Source organism: Chiroxiphia lanceolata, chromosome 4, assembly GCF_009829145.1.
Source record: "Chiroxiphia lanceolata isolate bChiLan1 chromosome 4, bChiLan1.pri, whole genome shotgun sequence".
Lineage (NCBI taxonomy): Eukaryota > Metazoa > Chordata > Aves > Passeriformes > Pipridae > Chiroxiphia > Chiroxiphia lanceolata.
Window position 1 is genome coordinate 35,826 of NC_045640.1, and position 24,984 is coordinate 60,809.

General features: G+C 60.8%; 2 protein-coding genes across 5 annotated transcripts; one reads left to right on the forward strand and one right to left on the reverse strand.

The window, feature by feature from the left end:
• Positions 1-1,961: 1,961 nt before the first annotated feature.
• On the reverse strand, positions 1,962-8,038 carry DOK1 (docking protein 1). The gene is made up of 5 exons (XM_032685774.1): positions 7,949-8,038; positions 7,506-7,799; positions 5,073-5,184; positions 4,333-4,505; positions 1,962-3,503 (listed from the first exon to the last, which is right to left on the reverse strand). The coding sequence occupies exons 1-5, from the start codon at positions 8,009-8,011 to the stop codon at positions 2,391-2,393; spliced, it is 1,755 nt and encodes a 584-aa protein (XP_032541665.1). The 5' UTR covers positions 8,012-8,038; the 3' UTR covers positions 1,962-2,390.
• Positions 8,039-10,615: 2,577 nt separating this feature from the next.
• LOC116786357 (protein O-GlcNAcase-like) lies at positions 10,616-24,736 on the forward strand. 4 transcript variants are annotated; one of them, XM_032686873.1, is made up of 18 exons: positions 10,616-10,933; positions 13,752-13,803; positions 14,540-14,637; positions 15,088-15,218; positions 15,741-15,912; positions 16,239-16,337; positions 16,648-16,932; positions 17,155-17,283; positions 17,782-18,335; positions 18,378-18,851; positions 18,922-19,096; positions 19,373-19,429; positions 20,366-20,451; positions 20,637-20,741; positions 22,367-22,458; positions 22,880-23,072; positions 23,153-23,324; positions 23,662-24,736. In XM_032686873.1, exons 1-18 carry the CDS (start codon positions 10,894-10,896, stop codon positions 23,796-23,798), a joined length of 3,051 nt encoding a protein of 1,016 aa, XP_032542764.1. In that variant the 5' UTR covers positions 10,616-10,893; the 3' UTR covers positions 23,799-24,736. The 4 variants fall into 4 exon arrangements, with proteins under 4 accessions (XP_032542764.1, XP_032542762.1, XP_032542763.1 ...); XM_032686871.1 differs by having other exon boundaries at positions 17,782-18,851; XM_032686872.1 differs by having other exon boundaries at positions 17,785-18,851.
• The last annotated feature ends 248 nt before the right edge of the window (positions 24,737-24,984 follow it).

The window sequence follows — 24,984 nt, forward strand, 5'->3', positions numbered from 1 at the left end:
CTGTGCTTCCTGAGAAACAGCTGCAGTTGAGCAAAGGCACAACACAGGCACAATCCTCCCCGGGGGCTGTTCAGCAGGAGTGCAGAGCTGTCAGAGCCCTCTCTTCTCCCTGGGCTCTCAGCTCACTGACAGGCCCTGATAGCTATCCAAGGGCACGGGCCTGCTCTTCCCATGCCCCGGCATCTCAGGCAGCTTCTTGCAGCAAGATATCAAGGGCAGATATTCTGGAAAACAAGGCAGACACCCCTGCAGGCACAAGGATATGGACTCACTGGGTGCAGGCTGGTGGCCAGCTCTGCCTGTCTCGAACACTGCTGGGGAAGGGACAGGAGCAAAGGGCAGTGATATACATACAAATGGCCCGGCCTGGGGTGTGCAAACCAGGCAACAACATGAGAATGACAAAACCAGGTGGGGGAGGGAGGGCAGCAGGTAGGAGATGGAAAGTCTTTGGAAGTCCTGAGTTGCCTGTTAGGAGAGAAGATGCTGTTGCTGAATCAAGAAAAATAAATATGCTTTCCTTGCAGCCAAGAGGAGAGCAGGGCTGTGCAGGGACCACTGGGCTAGCACAGATGCTGGAGCATCTTCCTTCCTCGCTGTCACCTTTTAGGTGCCAGCTGGGTCAGCCCAGCACATTCGCCACGCTCAGCTCCACGGGAAGGCACGGACACAGCACACAGAGGTGGCCACAGGGATGGAGATGAACAAATACCCAAGGCTGTATGTGAAGGGAGAACCCCAGGGAGGCTGCTCTTCATTGTTTAAGTTATGGAGCCTCTCACTGGAGTCATAAGCAAGGATTATGGGTAGGTGGCCTGGGCCACCTAAGCAATGGCCAGAGCTCATCTCTGGAGCAGAACTGCTCTTGGGATATGGACATGGAACCACCATGGACAGGAACACAAGCAAGGGACCACCCAGCAGCTAACACCCTCTTCTCCTGCCCCTCATCCCAGCAGGAACTGCCTCAGCCTCCCTCAGATTCCCAAAACCCCTTAGACTTCTTTCCCTTATCCAACAAAACCCCAGTGGAGAAGACAACCCAGCCCAGAATAGCCACGAATTGGTCCTGACTACAGTTGAGCTGTATTGTGACAGGGCTGAGGGTTCCCCCTGCAACTTGGGCATTAGACAAATGGCCAGTCAGAGCTTACCACCTTGTCACCATCTCACCAGCCTGAGGACCTGAACCTGATCCTCCAGACTTCCCCAGCAGTTTTTGGCTCCCTGGGTCTGAGGTAGGGCTGCAGAAGTCACGCTTAGCCCTCTGCACAGGTACAGCACAGTGCTGTCACCTGCCTGCCTGCCATGCTGCCATCAGTATCAACAGGCTACTAAACCTGCAGAAGTCACCAGCAGCCCCATCCAGACATGGGTGCAGCCAGTACCAGGGTGCCTCATCTGATCCTACACAGAAGGACATGAAATCTCTCAAAACCATTACCGGTACCAAAAGGACAACCTATTTTTCCTCTGCATAGGTTTCTGCCCAAGGCTGGCCACACTGCAATCAGCCTCAGACCACAGAGCAGGGATCGCAGATTTTGCCATTTAAGTCAATGGGATCCAGACTGGGCTATCCCAGGCCTTTCAAGAGCAGTGGGAGATCAGCAGCGGGATCAAGCTGGGGAAGAAGAGATCCTGTGACTAATCAACAGCCACTGAGCTGCAGCAGAGCTGGAGCCTGTCCCTGCCCAGCCTTATGCATGGAGGCCATCACATCCATACCCTGATCAGCACATAAAGATATCTGTGAGCCTGACTCTCACATCCCTTAATCCCCTGGCATCAGGGCATCCCAGCCACAGCTGAATCTGGCATGCACTTTTCATTGTTGTTTCCCCTTAGCTCAGTAACTCTGGCACAGACACCAATGTGCGACCACATGAACAGTGCTCAGCTGCTCCGCAGCAGGACCAGCATCTCCCCATCCATCCTGACAGCTCAGACAGGCAAACGTGTCATTCTGAGACATACAGACTTTAATATTAAAATAATTTCGTATAAAAATACCTTTGAAGACTGATGGCAAGCAGTCTTCCACGCACCACAATGGGCATCCGAGCCCTGCAGCCTGGTCAGAGGGGAAGCCAGAGCAGAGCCAGAGCAACAGCTACAGGACAATACAGCCAGGCTTCCTGCGATCAGGAGGCAGCAGCAGAGCCAGCTCCAGAGCAGGAGAAGTACCCTGGCACCTGTGCCAGCCACAGCTCTCTTGCTCTTGCTGTTTCACTCCAGGGAAAGGCAGCCTCTCAAGTGCTAGTGAGCAAGAGGGGCTCTGCCTGAGCCCAAACGGTCCCCACCCCTAAGCCCCACCCCAGATCCATGGAGGAGCACAGCTGGCACTGGGACACCAAGTCCCATCCAGGCAGATACAGAGCAGCAGCACCCTATATCTCTCCTAAGTCCTCATAGACAGGCGACAAGCTGCACTCATCCACAGACTGCTCCTTCTTCTGCAGGTGCTGGGGCTTCACCACCTGGCTGTACAGCACCTCCACATTGTTGTTGTTGCTGCTGTTGAGGCTAGGTTTGGTGACCTCCTTCTCAGCAGCAGCGCTTCCCCACCACCTCCCGGGGTCCTCGATCCTCTCCACACCTTTGGAGATAAAGGGTGCCTGGGGCTTGGGGGCAGGGACTGGCCTGGGCCCCTTGGCCTTGGCCTGGAAGGCAGGTACCGAGTAGTCATCAGTGCTGGGGTTGTAGGGGTACTCGTAGCCGCCCTTGCCGTCGTGGCCCTGGGTGCGCCAGGCCTCGCCCGTGGGCCGCGCCTCGTCATAGATGCAGGCGGGGGGGGGCAGCGAGCGGGGAGCACGACCCTCGGGCTCGTCGTAGATGTGCTCCTTCTGCCCGGGCGCCGGCGGTGCCTGGCTGCGACCCTCAGCACGGACCTGCTTGTAGGCGCCCGAGTACAGCGGCACCGGCAGCCGAAGCTTCGTCTCATCCGAGGCCCCGCCGGGTGCCTTGGCCCTGCTCGTGGGCTTGCTGTCCACAGGGTCCGAGTACAGCGGGTCCGGCCAGGGCCGGAGGCCCTTCACTGAGTCCAGGGGCTCCGAGTACACGCTGCACGGGTCCTCGGCTGGCGGCACGGCACGGAGCACCTTCGGCAGAGGGGAGCGTGGGGGTGTGCTGGGGGCTGCGGGCTTGCCCTGTGGCACAGGCAGCTCTGGCAGAATCCGGGTCTTCAGCAGAGACGTGGCGTCTCTCTCCTCTGCCGCTGCACTGGCCCTGGGCGCCAGCCCCGCTTTGGATGCCAGGGTATCGCTCCCCTCGGCGGGCAGCTCCAGGCTCAGGGAATCAGCCAGGGCCTGGCGGATCTGGGCCACGCCGGGGCTGTCTGCATCCAGAGAGTCGCAGCTTTGCCGGTTCTCCTCCACTTGTGCTTTCTGCTCCTGGATGGAGGCTTCCACAAGGCGGAAGATCTCGTTGCCCTGCGTGGTCTCAAAGGTGAAATTTCCAGGTCCCGAGTCACAGCGCCTGCCAGCTTCGAAGGAGAACATCACCTGGGGGGGAAGCGGAAGGGTCACATCCTGATCAGCACCTGCCAACCCAGTGCGTCGTGCAGGCTGCGTTTCCTGCTGAAGAGCGTGTGGTTGTGGCACCGATCCTGCACATCCTGCAAGAGACTGCAGTGAACATCCTGTCCCTTCCAGTCCCGCAGCAAGAGCCACCCTGGGGGCCCGCTGTGACCAGCGGCTGGGCAGGGATGCACACCTCAGGGGACATCACTGCAAGTGCCCCAGAGGCAGAGCTGCAGGTCCTGCTGGAGACCTGCTGCCTTACCTGAGCAATGCCAGCAGCATCAACCATTGGCACCGGATAGTCTAGGAAATAATACTGAGAAGAGACTACGGTGAGCAGATGAGTGACAGTTCAGCAGGGGAAAACTACTGTGGGCACCTTGAGTAAGTCAGCATCAGACAGAAGGGAGCGATCTGGAAGTAAGAGATACAAGAGGAAAAACAGGGCTTTCCACAGGAGAAAGCCCAGAAGCAACAGCTCGACTACCAAGAGTAAGCAAAGCATTTACCTACCAGCATTGCTCTGTTAATGGTATAAGGTACTTTAAAGAGAAGTCTTGCTCAGGCAAGGAGGAGGGAGCTGAGGACAGTCCCTCAGGAGGGAGCTGAGGACAGTCAGGGTGACAGATGTCCCGGGTGACCCTGCTGTGGTCACCGGGGCTGCAGCAGTTCTGGCATTCAGCAGGGCTGGCTGCGTGGATGCTACAGGCCAGTCGAGCACATCGGCTCCTCACCCATTAGCAGCGAGCAAGAGCTTCCCCGCCAGGGAGCGGGTCATGGCACGTGGCACACGGGGCCCCCTGCTCCTCACCTTGTCCCGGCCGTATCTCCGGAGCAGCCGGTAGGGCCAGACGTAGAGGATCTCGTTTGTCCGTGGGTCCTTCAGGACGAGGCTGTCACGCTCAGCCTTGAGCACGTAGGTGCCGCGCAGCTCACAGCGCTCCGCAGCCTCGGTCCGCTGCACTGTCACCCAGAAGGCGTTCACTGCAGGGACAGGGCTGTCAGGGCAGGGCAGGGGGAGACACAGCCCCAGCCCCAGGCAGTGCCTCCCCCAGCGCCAGGCAGTGCCTCCCCCAGCGCCAGGCAGTGCCTCCCCCAGCGCCAGGCAGTGCCTCCCCCAGCGCCAGGCAGTGCCTCCCCCAGCGCCAGGCAGTGCCTCCCCCAGCCCCAGGCAGTGCCCCCACCAGCCCCAGGCAGTGCCCCCACCAGCCCCAGGCAGTGCCCCCACCAGCCCCAGGCAGTGCCTCCCCCAGCCCCAGGCAGTGCCCCCCCACAGCCCCAGACAGTGCCTCCCCCAGCCCCAGGCAGTGCCCCCCCACAGCCCCAGACAGTGCCTCCCCACAGCCCCAGGCAGTGCCCCCCCACAGCCCCAGGCAGTGCCCCCCCACAGCCCCAGGCAGTGCCTCCCCCAGCCCCAGGCAGTGCCTCCCCCAGCCCCAGACAGTGCCCCCCCACAGCCCCAGGCAGTGCCCCCCCACAGCCCAGCAGCAGGGCAGCAGCAGGTCAGGCCCCACATAAGGTGCCCAAGGTCAGGGCAGTGGCAGGTCCCACCTTCGTCTCTCGAGTAGTAGATGGAGTTCACGGCCATCTCCAGGGCCGGCACCTCCTCGCTGCCCTCTCTGCCATGCTGTGCCACCATGCCAGCATCACTGGAGCCACTTCCCTGACAAAGGAGAGCAGATCAGCCCCAGCCTCCTCTTCCCACATCAGCCCCTGGGCCCCTTGGTAGCCACTACCTGCAGCCCTTCAAGGCCTGAGCCCCACCGCCCTTTCCAGCCCCACACATCCTGGCTCTCCTTCACCCATACCCAGCCTGTCCAGAGCTGGCAACAGACCCCAGGGCCCCCTGAGCCAACATGAACATGGACAAACAGGGCCAGGCAGCACAGAGAGGGTTTCCTCTAGCAAGACTCTGGCCCCAGCTGGGCTCTGGGTTGACAGGACGAAGGACAGAAGCTCCTCCCAGCAGTATTACCCACAGAGCTGCCCCCAAAGCACCACACGGCCCAGTCACAGGGAGGGGTGGGGCGGGGGCTGATGACCCAGTAGCACAGGGGTCTGTGTCCTGCCCTGCACAGGCAGAGGGGGGGCCCCAGAGAGGAAGCAAACACTTCTATTTTAGCACATGCAGAACTGAAAGTGCAACACACACACTGTCAGCAACCGTGTCCCAGCAGCAAGGCCCCCAAAGGGCCTGGGGGAACACAAACCCTCAGTGCTACTGAGCTGTTCCTCAGGGCCACGTGGGAGGGGGCTGCAGCAGAGGGTACATCTTGCAGAAGGCAAGCTCCCAGAGTTTCAGTTTAAAACCCAGACATATGAGCTTCTCAACAAGAGACAAGGTCCAAAAAGGGCCTTCCAGCCCTCATGTTTGGCTCCTAAATAGAAAGGAGACTGTTAAAACCTCATATCCTTTGAGCAGACACTAACAGCTCCCGCTCAGCTAAAGCATCCAGTGCAGCAGGACTCCAGCCTGAGATTGGGAAGTCAAGGGCCACCTGACCTGCTAGAGCCCTTTAGGGCTCCATTTGACTGCACTTTTCCTGATCTTCAAAAGGAAAAAAATTCTGTTTTGAACTCCAAATGATCTCTGGACCCAGTTCCCAAGCTACTGGACGCTGCTTACCTTCTGGGCAGCAACATGACACAAAATCACATTCTCCACACAGATGACCAGAAATCACAGCTGAGCATCTCCAGCTCTGTGCAGAGAGGCCACGTGCAGCTCTTGTGCCTCCTGCTCCAGGTCAGGCCTTTCCAGAACATATGCCAGCCTTGTGGCCGTTTGCTCACCACTTCCTAAACTGTCAGCTTGCTTCTGGACCTCAGGCATACAAACGAAGGCTCCCATGTGAGGGATGGCACAAGCACATCCCTGCTCCAAGCAGGTGCTCCCCAGCCTGGCTACTACCCTGCCCCACTCCAAGGGTGTGTGCTGTGTCCCAGCTCAGCCCCACAAGCCACTTCCAGGGCAAAGGCTGCAAACCCAACTACACCAGACAGAGTCATTTCCAGCACCACACCAGTGCCTCTTGGCCTAGTCAGCCCAGAACCTGGTGCACAGACACACTTGGCCTGGCAGCAGACTGCAGGGAGATGCAGGAGGGACAAAGGGAAATAACACTCAGCAAACACCTGGGTCCTTGTGGGGAGATCCTGGGATCACCAGCTGTGCAGCCAGTCGTCCTGCCAGGTAGCCCTGCCCAGCACTACCATCCTGGTATCAGCTGGAGCCCAACCCAGGACTCTGCAAACACCTCCCAGGAGGGAGAGCCAAGACCATGGGTCAGGCAGGCATGGATCCAGACGACCACGCTCACAGGGCACCCGTTGCCCAAACAGCCTTCGTGGGTCACACTGGCTGCCCACGGCTCCAGGGGCTGCAGCAGACAGGGGCTGGAGGGCTGTGCAGGAGGCCCAGCACAGACAGGAGTGAGCCACAAGGCTGGACGAGGGGGTGCACTGGCCCTGAAGATCCCAGGAACCAGGTGGGTCCCGAAGCCAGGCAGGCCCTGGAGCCAGGCACTGCAACGCTCTCAGGGCTCTGCTTCCGCTGCTGCTGCAGCAGGAAAGGCAGGGGTGGTTGTGCTACGAGAAACGCTCCTCGGCCATCACCTGGCCCCCCACCAGGTCTGTGGAGGGGCAAGGATGGGCTCTGTATGAGGGGAGAAGAGCCCAACTTGAAATTTGGAGCTACAACCACGAATTACCGACAACATGCTGAGGAATCCGGCAACTCAGCTGACTGCTGGCACAGCAGGAGCCAACAAGAGGGGACCAGAGTCCCAGGGCCGGGTGCTCTAAATCTGGGACCACTGCCTCTGCCTCAGGGTCTCCTTTCCTGCGCCACCAGGGCTCCTGCCGGGTGGGAAGGGATCGCTCCACCACACACACTCTGCTGTTCGTGTCCCGTCCCGTCCCCTCCGGCGCGGGCCGCCCGCAGCTCCCTCCTCCCCGGACAGCCCCCGCCCGCACCGCGCTCACCGCGAAGGCGATCTGGCACAGCTTCGCCACCCACTCCTCGCTCTGCTGCTTCTCGGCCGCGAAGAGGAAGGTCCGGTCGCGGGTCTCCAGGCGGAAGGCGGCGGTGCCGGCGCGGGGGCCGCCCTCGCCCACCGCGGCCACGCTGGTGCAGTCGCTCAGGCGCACGACGGTGCGGGCGAGCCGCCGGGTGCCCGCCCGCCCGGCCGCCGCCGGCTCCTTGCAGTCGAACACCTCGAGGCGGGCGACGCCGTGCTGGCTGGCGGGGTACAGCGCGGACCAGCCGCGCTTCCAGCGCTGCGGGGAGCGGGGTCACACCGGGCCGGGCGCGGCTCCGCGGGGCCGCTCGGCCGGGCCGGCAGCTCACCGGGAGCGGCCCCGGGGGCGCCCGGGCGGCCCGAGGGCAGGGAGGAGGGGGGGAGGGAGAAGGGGAGCCCCGGACCCACCTTGGCGCCGAACTTGTGGCTGTGCTGCACCAGCAGCGGCCCTTCCATGGCCGGCGGCTCCATCCCCGCGCTTCCGCCCCCAGACCGGGGCGGGGCCAGGAGGGGCCGGGGGCGGGGCCGGGGGCGGGGGCGGGGGCGGGGGCGGGGCCGGGGCGGGGCCGGGGCGCGCCTGTGTGTCTGTCTGGGTGTCCGTGTGTCTGTCTGTGCGTGGGAAGGTGGGAGCGCGAGTGCGCGCATGAGCCCTACCGACAGCGGAAGGGACGGCAGAGGGTGACGGCACCCGAGTGCTCCGGGACTTCTGCCCTGAGGATGTGAGAGAGGCTGCTCGCGTGTGACAGAGGCGTGTGCTCGAACTGGGGACGGGAAAACGGGATTGGATGGACTGAGGATAAGTGAGGGCAGTGTGGAGAGCAGGTAGAGGATGGATAAGGTTTCAGAGGACAGGAAAAAGGAGTGACGTCTTTGATACAAGAAAAAAGGAAGTGGATAAGTAGAGGCCACTTAGCTCAACTTCACAGTCCAAGAAAACCGTGGAACGAATAGCCAGGTGCTCCCAGAGAGAGCAGAGAAAGGAAGAAATCATAGCAAACACCCCTGTGTATGCACAGCACTGCCCGACTTCCTTCTGTGACCATCTGTGGATGGGGTAATGTCATCCACATCTCTCTACCTCCAATCGTGCCATGTCCCTGGGCACCGAGGTCACTCCAGGGGCACTAGGCTGCTTCCAGTGCTGTCCCTGCCGTGGCTGGCCACTCCAGTCTGCCCCAACAGCCTTCTGCAGGGCTAGGCTTGAGTCCAGCATTCCCAGCAGGAGGTGGGATAGGTGCTGACTGTGAGGCAAAGAGCAAGGAGCAGCATGGCCTGTGCCCAGCACGCCCCTGCAGTAACTCCCGGGCATGGATGACCCACCCTGGCAGTGCCGAGCTGCTTTCCCACAGCACCGCTGCCTGTCCTACACCCAGCAATGGTTTTTATCCCTGTGTGTCTCTGGTTATGAGCCCCCAGTCCAGGGGCTCAGGCTTTCAGTGCTCTAGGCTCTCCTTGCTTTGCACAACCTCCTTCGTGCCATCCTGCTGTGCTTTGGGCAGACCTTGCTGGCTCACAGTGCACTCTGATGGCCTTGTGGCACTCTGATGGCACTGTGACCCTGTCAGGTTACTGCTGGTCAGTCAGCTTTGATGGCCCAGACACCATGACTTGGCTTCCTGGCATGACATTAACCTGCAAAGGCAAGAGGGAGAAGCCACTGGTCCGGATTTTCTAGGCCTCTGATGCCCACTTCTCCTGTGCAAGCCCATGCCTCTGGCTTAGATGAAATGGCCGCAGGTGGGGACAGCTGCTGGGAGGGAACTCGGCAGTGCCTTGCTACAGGAGTGCCCCTCTGCAGCCTCCTGGCTCCATCCCTCACGCTTGCATGGTAACGAAGCTGTGGACTTGTGTCCTGTTTAGGAACAGCATTCTCCAACTTAGTGTTTCCACTGAAAAACTCCAGACCATGAACTGGTCACTCACTGCCCCACCCTCCCCCTGAGGTGGGATGGAAAGGATGTGTTGGAGGCACAAAAAGCTAAAGGTCACGGGTTGAGATAAGAACAATTTACTAGAAACAGCAATGAGATAAGAAAACAGTAACAATACCAATAACAGAGCGTACAACACAGGCAAACGATTCACACGCAATTGCTCCCCACTCAGAACCTGGGTGCCACCCAACTGCACACCCTGGCAAAACCGGGAAAAACCCCACCCCACCCCTGTACCCGCTGTGCATGTGGTGAGGCGGCATCCAACAACCTCGGGGTCCTGCCGTTCCCCTCCCGGCTGCTGAAAAATTAGACCTACCCTGGCTGGAGCCGGGACAACTCGACTCTTGGGTTATGGCACGTTTGGCTGGGGAGGCTGCAGGGATGCTGCAGAGCTCTGATCCACCTTGCAGTGAGAGAGACAAACAGGAAAAGAGGTCAGAAAAAGAGCAAAATGATGTGGTGATGTCAAACACACAGGCCCATGTGTAGGCAGGTCCCCATGATGTGCAGCTGCAGGACAGGGAACTAATGACATGGTAGCACTTCTGCAAACCAGAACCTGTGGGATGGAGAGAATCACGAGCCAGATGTGTCAGCAGCTCAGAGCAGGGTGGCACAAGGCAAACAGCAGCCTGACACAGGCAGGCAGGTGAGTCACCTGCAGGGCACATGGACAGACCTGATGGCATGGACCTGGCAAACCTGGAGAGGCATCGCACCCTGGACCAGGCATGAGGGTGCGGGCAGGGCAGGTGCCGGCTCAGCGGTGAACCCATAATGACACCCGACCCCTCGGGAACAGCTCTGGGGCTGTGAAGTCCCGGGAAGCTGCAACGGCAGGAGAAGGCAGAGCCCTCGGGCTGCACAGGCAGAAGGCCCGCAGCGGGGGCTGCGGGGAGAGCCGGGGCTGGCATGACACCACCCCGGGCCCCGGTGCCCCTGGGGGGGTTCTGGCCCGGGAGGCTCCGGCCCTGCGGCTCCAGCATCGCCTCCCGGGGGCTCCGCACGGGCCCCGAGGCCGCCCCGCTCCGCCCCGCGCCCGGGCCCCGCCGCCGCCCCACCCGCGGGGCCGCCCCTTGCGCTGCGGCGGCCGCGTCTCCGCGGCGGGGGCGGGCGCTGGAGCCGTCCCTGCTCGAGCCCCTCCGCACACCCTCCATCCCACCCTCCAGCACTTCATCCCTCCGCGCACTTGTCCATCTCTCTGCTCATTCCTCTGTCTCTTCAAGGTTCCCTCCATCCCTTCGCGAGTCCCTCTGTCACCCCGCGCATTCCTCCATCCCTCCGCTCATCTCTCCGCGCATTCCTCCATCCCTCCGCTCATTCGTCCGCGTCCTCCTCCATCCCTTCGAGCATCAATCCATCCCCCCGCACACCCTGCGCCTGCTTCCCCGCTGGCAGGGCCGCTCCTGCGCGGGGATGGCGGGGCGGCCGCGCTTCCTCTGCGGCGTGGTGGAAGGTAGGTCCCTCCGGGGCCGCGGCTGGGGCCGGTGCCGCCCCGCCCCGCCCGGGCATTGCAGGGGCTGGCCCGGTCCACCGAGAGTGAACCGGGGCCGGGAACGGCCTCCGGGATCCGCGCCTGGGTCCCCGGCTATGTGGGAGGTGGGAGCCGGACCCCTGCACAGCACCCCGTCTCTGCCAGGGAGTCGGGACCAGCACCCCCGTGATGCTCCCAAGGATCCCCAGAGCACCACTGAGCCCCACAGCCACCCCAGCAGAGCCGACTCCCCCAGAGGGGCACGGGGACCTGCTGCTCGGTCTCCAGTTCTCTGCAAGGGGTTCTTATCTGCCCTGGGCTCGTGCAGCTTCCTGGTGTGCCCCCCTGCCCACAGGGCAACAGTGCTGGGACTGCGCCCAGAACTGGTCCTTCATGGCAGTTCTGTGGGACTCAACCCTGTCCTGCTCCCTGCCGACATCCCCAACTCCTGTTTCTGCCACACAGCAACTCTGGAGCTGGGCAAAAGCATCACCCTTTCTCCTGGCAGCACAGTACCCTGCTGAGCCCACTGCCCACTGCCTCATCTGGAAGGAAACAGAAGCACCATGCAATTAAACACAAAATAAGTAGGAAGTGCAGGGGTGGGGAAGTTGGCATGAGTCAGACAAGAATCACTGATATAGGAAAGCTGGCCTGGTAAAGGGGACACGGGAAAGCGACGCTGGTGGCAGAGGACATGAGGACACTCGTGTTGGGGCGTGTGCAGGACTGAGTGTCAAACTTGACTGGCCCCATCAGTTCACAGCAACGTGTGAGTGAGGCACTTGCAGGCAGGTGCCATATAGGGACTCCTGGGACCTGACTGTGAAATAGAAATAGCAAATTATTTATCATGGAAATAACTTTTTTGGGTGAAATGTTTGCTGGGATCCTCAAGTGGCCACAGATTTGGCCCCTGCACAGATGGCTAGTAAACTGAGTGTATATTATTTCAAAATAGATGGAGTAACCATGTAGATGTTCAGCAGGCAGATCATCTGTCTGCAGGGAAGATAAGTGCAGTGAGTCCTGTGGTGCAACCCGCCATTGCCCAAGGCTTGTGTTGGGGGCTGCGAGGTGGGCTCCTGCCAAGGGGAGCTGGGCATCTGGGCCCCCTCCCAGGCAGATGAGCTCCGGGACACTCAGGTACTTTGGGGAAACACAGGTGCTTTTCTGGGCGACGTTGGCCTTATGCCAGACGCTGAGAGCTTGTCCTTTTTCTGAGCCGAACAGAGTCACTGCGCTCTGTCCTTGTGCACTGCCCAGTTTGGTGAATGCCATCTGCTCCCTTTGGCCTTGGCTGCTGTGAGGTGCAGTGAGTGACTCAGAAGTTGCTCAGGATGCAGAGCCCATCTGAAACCAGGAAGCTGTCTTGATGGCTAATTGCCATCACTGTCCAAGACATAATGGATTTTCCATGAGACTTCACATTGCGGCTGCCAGATCTTGCAGAGACTTGAAGTGACTGGAGATTCTCTTGCTAAATCTCAGGTCTGCGCTGGAACACTTAGAGGTTCCCCTCAACCTCTGCTTTGAGAAGCTGTCAAATCTGCATCTCTCCAAATGCATTGACCTGCCTGTTCTCCCGCTGTCCCCAAGTGAAGGGGTTTGCATTCCACTGGATGTTCTTTCTCACTGCCTTTGTAGACAGCTCTGCACCTCCCAGTGCAGAGTAGTCCCATCAGGGGAATGGGTGCTGCATGTCTGTCAGTGTCCTCCTCATTATACCCAGTCACAGGCTGGTTCCTGCCCTCCAGGCTACAGAACACTGTCAGCTGCTGTGCTGCTACAGCCTCAAGCTTGTGTCAGACACTGGTGCCCAACAACCACCCAAAGTCTGCAAGCAGCAGAAGGGGAAATGTTGAGAAACACTTGGGAATTTGCTGGCTCTGGGTCTGTATTTCCTGCATTCAGTTTTGTTCCTGTGAGCCTTCCAGAAGGGCAGTGTCCTTGAGGCCAGCCTTGGTGCTCACTGATGGGTGTCTTTGCTAGCAGAGAGCTGGGAAGGTTGCTCCCTGGTATGCTTTCCCTCTCTGGGTTTTCCCTTTGCAAGCTTTGGGGGCTGTGTTTTCCAGTGGGGGACAGACTAGGTGTCTGTGAAGCATTCTGTGGAGTCACAGCCCCAGCACCCGTGGGCATTCCCATGGGTGGTTGTGTGTTCCTGATCTGAACAGCCTGCCATGGGACAGGGGTGCTGCCTCACAGTCCTGCCCTTCTCGATGCAGGGATGTGTTTGCGGGGTAAGGGAGAGCTGCGTCAGTGCAATTTTTGGGCAGTTTGAGTTGTGCAGCAATTAGATTCACAAAAACCGGCTTTTATAGTCCATATGGGAGTGGTGATGCTCTACCTGACACTATACACAGAGAGATGCAGAGACACAGACCTGGTCTCTGTAAAGAAGACAATTCCCAGGCAGAAAACTATGGGATGGATGCTCGCTGGCTCTGTGCTTCAGTGCACCCCAAAATCATTCTAAAGGGCCTTCTAACGTGGCTAGTTCCCAATGCCTCCTTTAGGCTTGGCTTTTACTGTGCACATTTCCCCTCCCAGGTTAAGTCCTACCTTGTGAAATTCTTCCCAGCTGCTCCTTTCTGGGAAGGATGGAAGCTCAGACATTAATCCCCTTACTCCAACACCAGTGCCCAGCAAGGCAATAGAAGAATAGCAGATACTTGAATTACCCAGAAGTGAACAACTGGCAGATCTTTGGCTTCAAGAGCCACTCAGAGATAGCACAAAGGGACTGTTTTAAGGCACTTACCAACAACTGCATTTTGCCTTTTTCCCCCACCTTTTACAGGTTTCTATGGGAGACCATGGTCTATGGAACAGAGGAAACTTCTCTTTCAATGGCAAGTACCCTGAATTTTCTTTTCTGAAGGGAGCCCGTGGCAGAGTGCTGAGATGGAGGCAGGAGCGGTGAGGGTGGATGGACAGACGTGGGGCTGCCTTGTGCCAGCAGATGGTGCTGGGACTCCGCACAGCCCAGTGCAGCCTGGTGTGCCCCGGTGGCTGCACTGGACGTGGGACAATGCACCACTGCCACCCTCCCTGCAGCCAGCCTGCCCTGCCCAGGGCCATTGTCCCTGCCACCCTGTGCTATATCCTGAGATTGCCATCCCTGCCTGGTGTGAGTGGCCTTTCTGTGTCCCTGTGAGTCCCCATGCATATCTGTGTGTCACCCTGTGTCCCTGTGATGGAAGGACATTGGCAGGATCTGTCACTGGCTGAGAATCACCTCGGGATGGAGTTGATTTGTCCAGCTCCTCTCTGAGCAGCTGGTGCCAATGCACAGACCATCAGTGGAATGAGCATAAATCCTAGGGCTCAGCACTGGGAGTGCTGGATGAGATTTATGTCTCCATGTGGCTGTGGCAGGGCTCCCTGTACCAGGGCAGAGCTGCAGCTCCACAGGCTGCAGGGCCAGTGAGAGCAGAGCCTGGCAGATCTGGCAGCTTTGGGACGCGGTGCAGCCCTGGGAAGGAGTGGGTGCTGTGTGCTAAGCAGCTCATGGTGCCATGGCTGGCACCTGCCCAGGTGCAAAGAGCCCATGTGGAGCCTGGGTGACCCCTTGTTCTTGCTGTGCAGGCTGAAACGCCGGGGGCTGAACTGCTACATGTACGCGCCCAAGGATGAGCTGAAGCACCGGCTGCTCTGGCGAGAGCCCTACACAGAGCATGAGGCAGGTAGCAGCTCTGCTGGGCCCCGGGGGGGGCTGTAGGCATCCCGGGACCCTGAGGGTGAACCACGGTCTGTGTCCCAGTCAGGACCAGGCTGGCTGCCACTTTCACCCTGCCACAACCCTGCCCATTGCAGGGAGGCCCCTGGACCTTAACTGGTGCAAGGAGACCTCTAGACTGTGCCTGTCGTGTGGAAGTGCCTAGGAGCCTCCCTAGCATGGGGAGCTCCCCATGTGGGTCTCTGGAAATATACTTGAATATACTGAGGCCTGTAACCCTTGTTGAAAGTCCTCTGTTCCCCAAGGAACTGGAAATGGTCTCCCCTGAGCCTCTCCCCTCCCTTCCTTTCAGACTGCTGCTGTTCCCTCTCCCTCCATTCGTTGTTCCACTCCATCCCATGGTCCCCTCCCTCCTTTGCCTCCCAGCACTCACAGACTCCCTCTGCTCTGTCCCCAGTCTGCATGCGGTCTCTCATCGAAGCTGCCCAAAAGCAGGGTGTGGAGTTTGTTTTTGCCATTTCTGCTGGCCAGGACATGGTGTTTTCCAGTGCCGGGGATCGGCTCCTGCTGCAGCAAAAACTCAGGCAGGTACCGTGGGCCATTCCTTCCTCCCACTGCTCCCAGGCGAGGGGCACGCGTGCTTATATGGGCCCTGTGCCCACCCCAAGGGCTGCTCTGGGGCTGTAAACCTCTCCTGTGGGTCTTGTGCCCACCCCAAGGGGTGGTGTGGGGCTGTAAACCACTCCTGCTGCTACACATCAGGGAGCAGCTCTGTGGGGTGCCCAATGGCCTACGTGCTGTCCCTGTCATGGTGACAGAGAGCTGAGGGTTCCATGGATGTCTGACTGGGGGCAGGACAAGGACCAGCCAAGCCCCAGCACTTGCTAGGCAGCACTGGGGTCGGTGCAGGTTGCAACTGAGCCCCAGGTCCCCAGGGAGGGTAAAGAGCTGCTGGCATGGTGGGTTTGCTCCGTGGGCAGCTGCTTCTCCCATGGCACAGCCCAGCAACTGCCCTGCACTGTGCCATGCCTGTCTGCCTCTCCCTGGCTCCTCTGGGCTCGCCGCCTCCTCTCTCCCAGGGATCCCAGCAGCCCATGTCTGTGCCCACAGGTGGCTGCCATGGGGTGCTGCTCCTTCGCACTGCTCTTTGATGACATCGACCCCTGCATGTGCCAAGCTGACAGAGACGTCTTCCCCTCCCTGGCACAGGCTCATGCCTCTGTGGCCAATGAGGTGTACCAGGAGCTGGGCCAACCCCCTGTCTTCCTCTTCTGCCCTACAGGTACTGCCTGCAGCCCTGTGGCCCCAGGCTCCTACCCCGGGGAGCTCCCTCAGACTGGGGGGCCCTTGGGCTGGCTGCAGCCAGTCCATGTCTCTGCTGAGAGCTGAGTGCCCTGGCAGCCCGCACAGCTCTCCCTGGCCTCCTCATTCTCCCAGGGGAGCTCTGGTGATCTCAGGACTAGGATAGGACCAGGCTGCAGAGGGCCTGCAGCCATGCTTGCTATGTTCCCTGCACCCTGCTCCTCCTCAGCCTCTGTCCATGATCCTGGCAGCCTCTCCTCTCCCGGTCCCCCGTCCCTCAGGGGATGCCCTGTGCTCTCTCCCCAGAATACTGCAGCTCACTCTGCTCTCCCAGCCCCAGCCAGTCCTGCTACCTGCAGACCATCGGCCAGGAGCTGCTCCCTGGGATCAGTGTCATCTGGACAGGTGAGTGCTGGGACCAGCTCTGTGGGCATATGGCCCCCGTGCAGTGTCTGCAAACCCCATGGCCACGGGCTCTGTCCTGGGAGAGCCACCAGCAAGCAGCCCCACTGTGGTGCCTCAGATCGGGGTGTGCAGCCCCAGCCAGGCAGAAGCTCAGGACGGGGGTCTCCTGTCCTGGCTTGGGAGTGTAGGTGGGATGACTCAACCCTCACATCTGTGCTTGGCACCCAGATATGTCTGTGTCCCTGCTGTGTGTCTGGGATGGACCACAGTGCCTGTGTGCTCCATGTGTGTCCGTGCCCTGATGCTCCAGGCCCAAAGGTGGTGTCACAGGAGCTCTCGGCTGCTCTGCTGGAGGAGGTGGAGGGTGTCCTACAGCGCCGCCCCGTCATCTGGGACAACCTCTATGCCAATGACTATGACTGCAGACGTGTCTTCCTGGGCCCCTACATGGGACGTGCTCCTGGTCTCGTGGCCAGTCTCCACGGACTGCTTCTCAACCCCAACTGTGAGCTCCAGGCCAACTTCATCCCCATACACACACTGGGCACCTGGTTTCAGAGCGAGCTGAGAAGTTGTGCCAACCCTGATCGTGCAGGTATGTGGCCCCAGTGCCCTGGCAGTTCTGTGCCTGGCAATTGCTGCTGGTTTTTGCCAGGCCCTTTCCTGCATGGCAGCCTGGGTGAGGTGTCTCACCTGGCTGGGCATTGCCTGATGACCCTGGGCATGGGGTTCATCCTGGGGGCCCACAGCGTGGCTTGGGATAGCTCCATCAAACAAGGAGTGGGGCTGCCCAGGCTGATGAGCTGCGGTTCCCCAGGAATGGAGATGGCGGCAGCCCTGGGGGACAGCCGAGGCCCACAGGAGGGCAGCTACAGCCCGCAGGAAGCCTTGGAGCTGGCGCTGCGTGACTGGGTTGCTGAGATAAACCAGCAGGCCTTGGAGCCAGGTAGATGATGGACTCGCAGTCCCTCACACCCCCGGAGCACTGGGCTGGCTCTGCCGGGAACTCAGAGCATGGGGATGAGGGAACCCTGTCCGTTTGGATGGGTCTCTCAGGCTGGAGTGGCAGCAGGGCCTGTGCATGCTGTGGCAGGCAGGGGTGGGTGTCCATCCCACTGTGCTGCCCTGTGGGTGCTCCTGCCCTGGCCACATCCCACAGGGGGTGTCCTTGGCTGGCAGCGTGGGAGCCTGGGCCAGGACACAGTTCTGAAAGAGGGGTTTCAGCCAGGAGCACGTTTGGTGTTCTGCAGTGTTTGCCTGTGCAATGCCTGAGCCTCGCCAGCCCCAGAGGCCTAAACTCAAGCCCAGGGCCTGGCAACATCCTGGTCCCTGCCAGCTCAGGGATGGAGCTCCCCAGCACAGCCATCCCCAGGCTGTCTTACCCCATGGGCAGCAGTTTCCATGCAGGTGCCAGAGGGGCTTCCCCCTTGCTCCTTTCTGCCAGGAGGATGGACCCCAGGACACCCCAGTGTCGGCCTCAAGGGAAGATCAAGGTTGCAGTCTGGCACAGCAGGAGGACAGGAGGTTGTGCCCGACCCCGAGCAGCACGACTCCATTCCCAGTGGGGTAGACCAGCACGACCCTGAGTCCTGTGGTGTGGCACCAGGGGAGGGATGCAGGAAGGTGACCTCGGAGCCTGAGAAGGGCAGTGGAAGCAGGACACCCAATGGCAGTCAGCAGAGCCCCACAGGGGATGGGGACCAGCTTGCCACGGGGAGCAGGGAATGCTGTGAGCCCTCCTCTTCTCTGCCCAGTGTGGCTGAGAGTGCCCAGTCTGCAGGAATCCAAATGGCTACCAAGACCCTTCTCAGCCCAGGCCACACCATGAGTTCCAGCAGTGAGGCCAACACCAGTCAGAACCTTCCTTTGCCCACCAGTGATGCCAGGACAGGGAGTGGCAGCCCCGCCCAGTCCCCCAGCAGCACCCAGCCTGAGGCCATCAGGGCTGACATGGCCCAGACGCCCCCAGGGACTGGGGCTGGCACCAGCCCTGGCCCCCCAGCCCTGCTGACTGAAGGGACTGGCGCCAGCCCTGGCACTCCAGCCCTGCTGACTGATGAGATCACTGCTAGCTCTGGCCCCTTGGCACCAGTGACGCCAGAGGAGGTTAGAACCAGCCCCACAGCAGCAGTAACCCCAGAGACTGGGTCTGGCCCCATGGTACCACTGACCCCCAAGGAGGCCAGGACCAGCCCCACATCACAGATGACCTCAGAGGAGGCCAGGACCAGCCCCGTGGCACTGGTGACCCCAGAGGAGGCTGGGTCTATCCCTACGGTACTGATGATCCCAGAGGAGTCCAGGTCCAACCCTGCAGCACTGCTGACCCCACAGGAGGCCAGGTCCAGCCCTACAGCACCGCTGACTCTGGAGGAGGTGCGGATGCTGGTGGAGCTCTTCTACCTGCCCTACCATCATGGGGCACTGGCACAGGAGCTCCTGGAGCACTTTCGGTGGCTCCGGGCAAACAGCCTCAGCGTGGGAGTCCCGGCCACGGCGCCCGATGCCTGCGGGGTAAGGCTGGTCCGGGCGCAGCTGCAGGAAGGTGCCTGTCACAACTGGCTGACGCCCGGTCCGTCCCCAGGGCGCGCGGTGGCGGGGCCGAGCCCAGTCCTTCCAGCTGCTCTGCGCCGAGACGTGTCGCCTGCACAGCCGCTTCGCCAGCGCCGCCAGCCGGGCACTGCTCTACGACCTGCACCCCTACCTCTGGGACATCCGCAACATGCTGCTGGCCGCCAGTGCCTTTGTCCTCTGGCTGGGTACGTGGCTGCCAGCCCCTGCCAGCCCCCCTCCCGTGTATCTGCACCCTGGTCAAACGCAGCCGCGTTGGAGTGCAGGGGCTCTGGGGCACACCCTGGGCATCTGAAGCTTGTTCTCTGGTGATCCACTATTCCCCTGCTAAGGAAGTGAAGGTGTCTAGGACGACCCCAGAGTCTGGGGTCCCTGTATTCAGCTGGGGGTGCCAGGGTGTCTCCCCTCGAACCTTCTCCACCGCTGCCCCTTGTTCTGTGCTCACCATCTCTCCTCCTTTGCAGATGGTCACCTCCTCTGCGACCCTGGCCCCAAGGACACCTGGGGAAACTGCTTTGGCTGTAAGTAGGGGTTCTACCCTGAGTCACCCACATGGATGGGGGGCCTGGCTGCTGCCCTCCATCACCTCCAGCCCCACAACACTCACCATCAGCCTCCCCTTCCCCACGCTCTGTGTGCCAGGTGGAACAGGGATGGCCATGGGAAGGCTTGGCACCCCTGCATGCCCTGACATACTGGGGCAGGATGAGGCACTGCTGCTGGGGACAAGGCAGTCACTGGAACAGCTCTTCACCATCTCTCACAGCCTAGAAGGAATGCCCATTTCTAGGAAATGGTTCCTCAGTCTTTTTAACCCAGGGATCCCTTAGCTTGTCTGGGAAAAGGGATCTATGGGCCACTGGGAGCAGTAATGCCCTGGGTGAGAGAGGTGAGGCTGTTTTTTGAATGCCTGTACATCACTTTGGAAGCCCATGTTCCCCTGGTTTAGGGTTCCTTGGTTGGTCTGTGGGCCTTGTGACTTCTTACGAACCAAGAGCTGTTACCAGGTGATGACCTGAGCAGGCCTCCCAGTTCAGTGTCAGAGGGGGCTTTGTTGCCTTGAGCCCTTTCCATGGGGAAGCAGCTGTGCAGGGCATGTTCCCACCATCCCTGCAGAGCTGGCTGGGCAGGAGCACAGCACTCTGTGCTAGGCTGCAGCTTCCTGGCTGAACCGGGAGTTGTATCCTTACCTTACACTTTTGTGGAGGTGAGACCAGTCCTTTTCCATCCCCCCAGTTCAAGCCCTGCTATGGAGGGGGTGTGGCTGCCCCAAGAAATGGAGGGGGCTGCCTGAGCCCATCCAAAGTCCCTGCCTGGGCATGGCTGCACAGCTGGACAGCAGGTCCTTGGAGCTGTGACTGTGGGGATCATGGGGCTGCTGTGTGACAGAGGCTGATCTCCCCCTGCCTAGCAGGTTTTTGTTCACCTCACTTGTGTCTGTGTCCTGCTGTTCCCAGGGTGCCGGAGTATCACTGCCCCGATCTTGTTGGGGAGGGATGCTGAGCCTTGGGCACGTCGTGGGGGCCTCTTTGGAGAGCTGCAGGTGAGAGTGTGCCTCTCTCTGGGGGGCTGAAGGAGCCACTGGGAAGCCAGTATCCCAACCCTGCTTTGGGTTGCTGCAAGCTTGGGAAGGCAAGAGCTACCCTGGGCATCTGTGGTTTCTGGGGTTTAGGGAGCCTCAGAGAGACCTTGGAGCCAGGAAAACCTGATGGACTGTGTATCTTCCAGGCACTGCTGCCTGTGGGGAACAGCTGTGACCTCTTCTACCACCCACCACCTCTCTTCCCATCCAGCCAGACGTACCTCCTGCGCCCGCTGCTGCCCTTGGACAAGGTGGGAGCCACGGCCTGCAGGGGTGTCCTGCCAGAGCTCACCTTTGCATGGCCTGTGCTGCACGTGTGTCGATGAGCTACAGGCTCGTCTCTGCTGACCCTCAGTGCAGGGTGGCACAGGTGGGGAGGGACCTCGGGTCCAGCTCTGCTCAGAGCCAGCTGGCTTGTGGCAGCTCCCTGGGGCCATGATCAGCAGTGTGTCAGACCCTGGGCTGGAGAAGAGGAGCTGTGGCCTTGGCAAAGCTGCCTCCCTGTGACAAGGGCCTAGGCAGAGCAGGAAAAGGAGCCCTGCCTACCAGTGAGCAGCAGGCACAGCCACAGTTTAACCAGCACTAGGTCAGGGTTGCCAGGTTGTGGGTGATCTCCAGAGCAGCCCCAGTGCTGATCTCCAGCAGTGGGTGTGAGCACATGCCAGGAAATACCCAGAACAGGTCAAGTCTGGATGGTGACCTCCTGGAGCCTTCACTGGTCTGCAGCTCTGGGCACTGCCTGAACCTGTTGGGGTTCATCTCCAAATGAGTCCCTTCTTCAAATAGTCATCCATTTTATGGGCTGATTCCCTGCTGGAGAGCAGCAGACACTGCTGCTAAAGGTCAGCCATGACCTTCTTGCTGCCAACCCCCTGCTCTGACATCCCAACAGCTCAATGGGATGGAGAGGGAAGGGGAGATTCTGGTTGTGGGGGGACACACAAGTTAAAGTGTCACCAAATTCAGCAGAGCTCTGGGTTCCCCATGTACCACAGCCTGCAGCGAGCACCCCACCCTCACCCTGCTTCTCTCCCAGCCCAAGGAAAGGCCAATGCCTCAAATCCAGCCAGCACGAACACGAGTGCAGCTCCCTGCTAAACACGGCACCCGGCCGTGTGCCGCTGTGGTGCTGCTGGGTGGCAGAAGAGGAGCTGCAAGCACAGGAGAGCAGATTGCAACCCCAGACTGTTCTGCCAGCAGTTCCCATTGTGGGGACTTGTTTGCAGTTGCCTGTTGTCAGGTTTCATCTGCTCAGGCTGAACCTTAACAACACGAATGTTTGTGTCCAGTGAAGCTCTGAGAGGGAAATCCAGCTGAGCACATCAGTCTCTTCTGGGAATGGGGCACAACAGGGCACAGTCCTGCCCCAGTCGTTGTGTGATCAGGGCAGCCTCCCTCTCAGGATCAAGGCTTTTATCTGAATGTCCTTTTCGCTGGGAGCAGCAGCAAACTCAACCATGACCAAGACAGGACATTTGGGCATGTCCTGCTGTGCACAGGCTCTTTGGAGACTTGAGTTCCAATGTTGTTTTTGGGGCCATTCTGGTTGCTCTGAGTGTGCTCTGGCCTGGGGCCATCTCTGCAGTGGGTGCTCTCTGAACGCCTGACCAGAATGGCAGTCTCTGGTCTGAAGGGTGGCTGTGCTGTGGCCCTGAGCCCGAGGCTAGCAGACGCCAGTACCCCTGGGTGGCTGAAGCAGTACCCTGCCCTGTATCCCCTACCCTCGCCTGGAGGCCACAGCCCTGGTCATGGTCCCTCTCTGCAGCCCCTTTGGCAGCTGCTGGTGTGCCATGCTCTGGCCAGGCCTGTGTTGGGAGCAGCTGGCAGTGCAGCAGGGCAGGCACAGCCAGGACTGAGGTGGGTCTCGGTCTTCCAGGGAGAGCTTTATCGTATGTGCCGGGAGAGTTTGGACTGTGATCCCAAGGTGGCAGAGATCCTCATGGCCCACCCAGATCTCCTCGGTGACAGGTGAGATGTGGCCCCTCTGGGGCTCCCCCTGGCCAGGCTGTGCTGAGCCTGGCCACGTGCTGAGAGATGCAGGGCCAGGGGATGAGGCGATGGCCTCTCCTGGCATCCCTGCAGGGACCAGCTCTGCCCCTGGGCTGCCAGTGGCCTCACCCTGTGGGAGGGACAGGGAGGGACATCCCCATGCTGATGTCCAGCAGGGTCATGGCAGCCACAGTGGAGGCAGACCCACTGTCCAGCCTGGATGCAGGAGACTGTAGCAGATCCCCTTGGCTGAGGGCTTCTACTGGGGATCTCAAAGGGGTTGTCAGTGGGCACTGGGTGCTGTCCTGATGGGGCAGGAAGGAGGAGGCTGCTCTGAGGTTGCTGTGGGGCAGTCTGGGCTCCAGGCACAGCTCAGCTGTGCTCCTGCTCTGGCTGCCAGGCTGCTGGGCCCCTTCCTCAGCCTGAGCCCCGAGTACACCTTTGTGCTGGAGGACGAGGGTGGTCCATGTGGCTACGCAGCTGGAGCACTCCATGCTGAAGGCTTCCTGCAGCAGCAAGACAGCAGCTGGCTGCCAGCCATACGGCACAAGTACCCCCCAGACCTGGGCACGGGTGGCCCAGCTCTGGGACAGGTGAGGGGACACCTGGCGCAGAGGGGAGTGGGGATGGGGGCGGTGGAGGGGGTTCTCTCACTTGTGCTTGTCTCCCACAGGATGCCTTGGAGGAAGCAGTGCTCTTCTTCCATGCAGAGCCACGGGCTGTGCCCCCGCCTGTGCTGCGGCGCTTCCCCTCCCTTGTGCAGCTGGGCACGGCCCCCCGTGTGCTGGACGTGGGGGCCAGCCGCAGCCTGGCCCTCTGCCTGCTGAGCGCACTCAGGGCCAACGGTGAGCGTGACCTCCCCGTGCTGGGGGGACTGGGACCCCCTTGTTCCAGCACAACCCCTTCCCAACTGCTCCCTTGCCCACCACAGGGTTAGGAGCTGGCCCCACCTGCACTCCACCTCTCTCAGCACAGGGCTCCCCATCTCCACTCTGGTGCAGTCTGGCCCCAGGTCCCAGGCACCATCCCCTCCCCTTGCACTGGGGGACATGTGTATCTGTGTCTCAGGGCATCACAGGGGCAGCCAGTGCCAAAGAGGCAGTGGAAAGGCAGGCCGACCTCCTTGTGGAGGGAGTCCCAGAGCTGGAGTCCCAGTGCCCTGACCTCTCACCTCCCTTCCAGGGTCACGAGGAGTGTTTTGCCAGGTCCGTGATGCTGATCGGCAGCAGCTGAGCTTCTACAGCAAGCTGGGCTTTGTCGCCCTGCCGGTGGCCTGGGGCAGCTCTCCCGGCGCTCAGCTCCTGGGACGTCTCCTCTGACGGGGGCAGGGGGAGACAGTGCCCCGGGACAGGCTGATCCCCCAGGACGGGCTGACCCCCTGTCCCACACAGCATTGGCCTGAGGGAGCGGGAGCAGAGGGGCACCGTGAGCAGGTCAGGTACATGAGAGAAGAGACACGGCATGGGGGCGAGCAGGATGCCGCTGGGATGTGTGCAGGGCTGCGAGGGTCCTTCAGTAGCAGAGAGCTATTTCTGCCATCTCAGGAGATTTGAGCACCAGGGCCCCTCTGTGCCACCCTGACTGTTCCTGCCTGCTGGGCATCCTCAGCCTTTGCTGGGGAGCCAGGCTGTCTGGAGCCCCCCAGGCCTGTTGGAGCCCATGGGCAGTGTTTGGGGTGGTGGTCCTGGAGCACAGCACGGTGCCTTAGTACTATAGGAGTGTCTCTGTCACATAGGCTGGGCTGCCTGGCTCTCTCCATCCCCTGGGTGACCCAAGGATGGGCAACTGGTGCTGGGGCTGGCTCTTGGCCCCGAGGACCTGCTTGTCTGTATGGACCAATCTGGTGTGGGACACGGGGAGGCAGCCTCCATCTTTGTGCCTGGGGGCTGAGGGCAATGTTGTTCTTGGCAATAAAGTGTTTGCTGGGCTCCCACCATGGCTTGCCTCGGGGGAAAGTGTTGGGGTGCCAGCAGATCCTTTTTGCATCCTCATGCCCTCTCTCCACCTCACACTGGCTGTTGTTACAGTCGGTCCTCAAACAAAGCAGCTCCCCATAGAACCGCAGCCCCAACCGGGCACCAGCTCCACTCCCCGGGAAGGAGCTCCGGCCGCTGGCAGTGTGCACTTGCAGCCCCAGCCCTGTGCCGTGTGGCTTTCCTGTGGGATGGGATGCCTTGGCCTGGGCCTCCCCTGTGGGTCTGGGGGGCTGCAGCCCGCCCCAGACAGGCAGGATGGCCAAGAGGGAGCATCTGCCCAGCCATCCCACTGCAGCCTCTGGAAAAGGGCTGCCAGGGGCACACCATTGCTGGAGGTTTCCTTCCCTTGCCCTCCAGAGCCGGGTGACCCGCCCCGGGGTGAGGAGGGGGCTGGGGTTGCCAAGAGCCCGGGGGAGGGCGCGGCTGGCAGCACCCTCGCACCCCCCGAGCGGCCGGTCAGCCCCCGAGGCTCCGTCCCGGGGGGCCGGGGCCGGCCCTGGAGCAGAGCCCAGCCGGGGCGGGGGCCGCG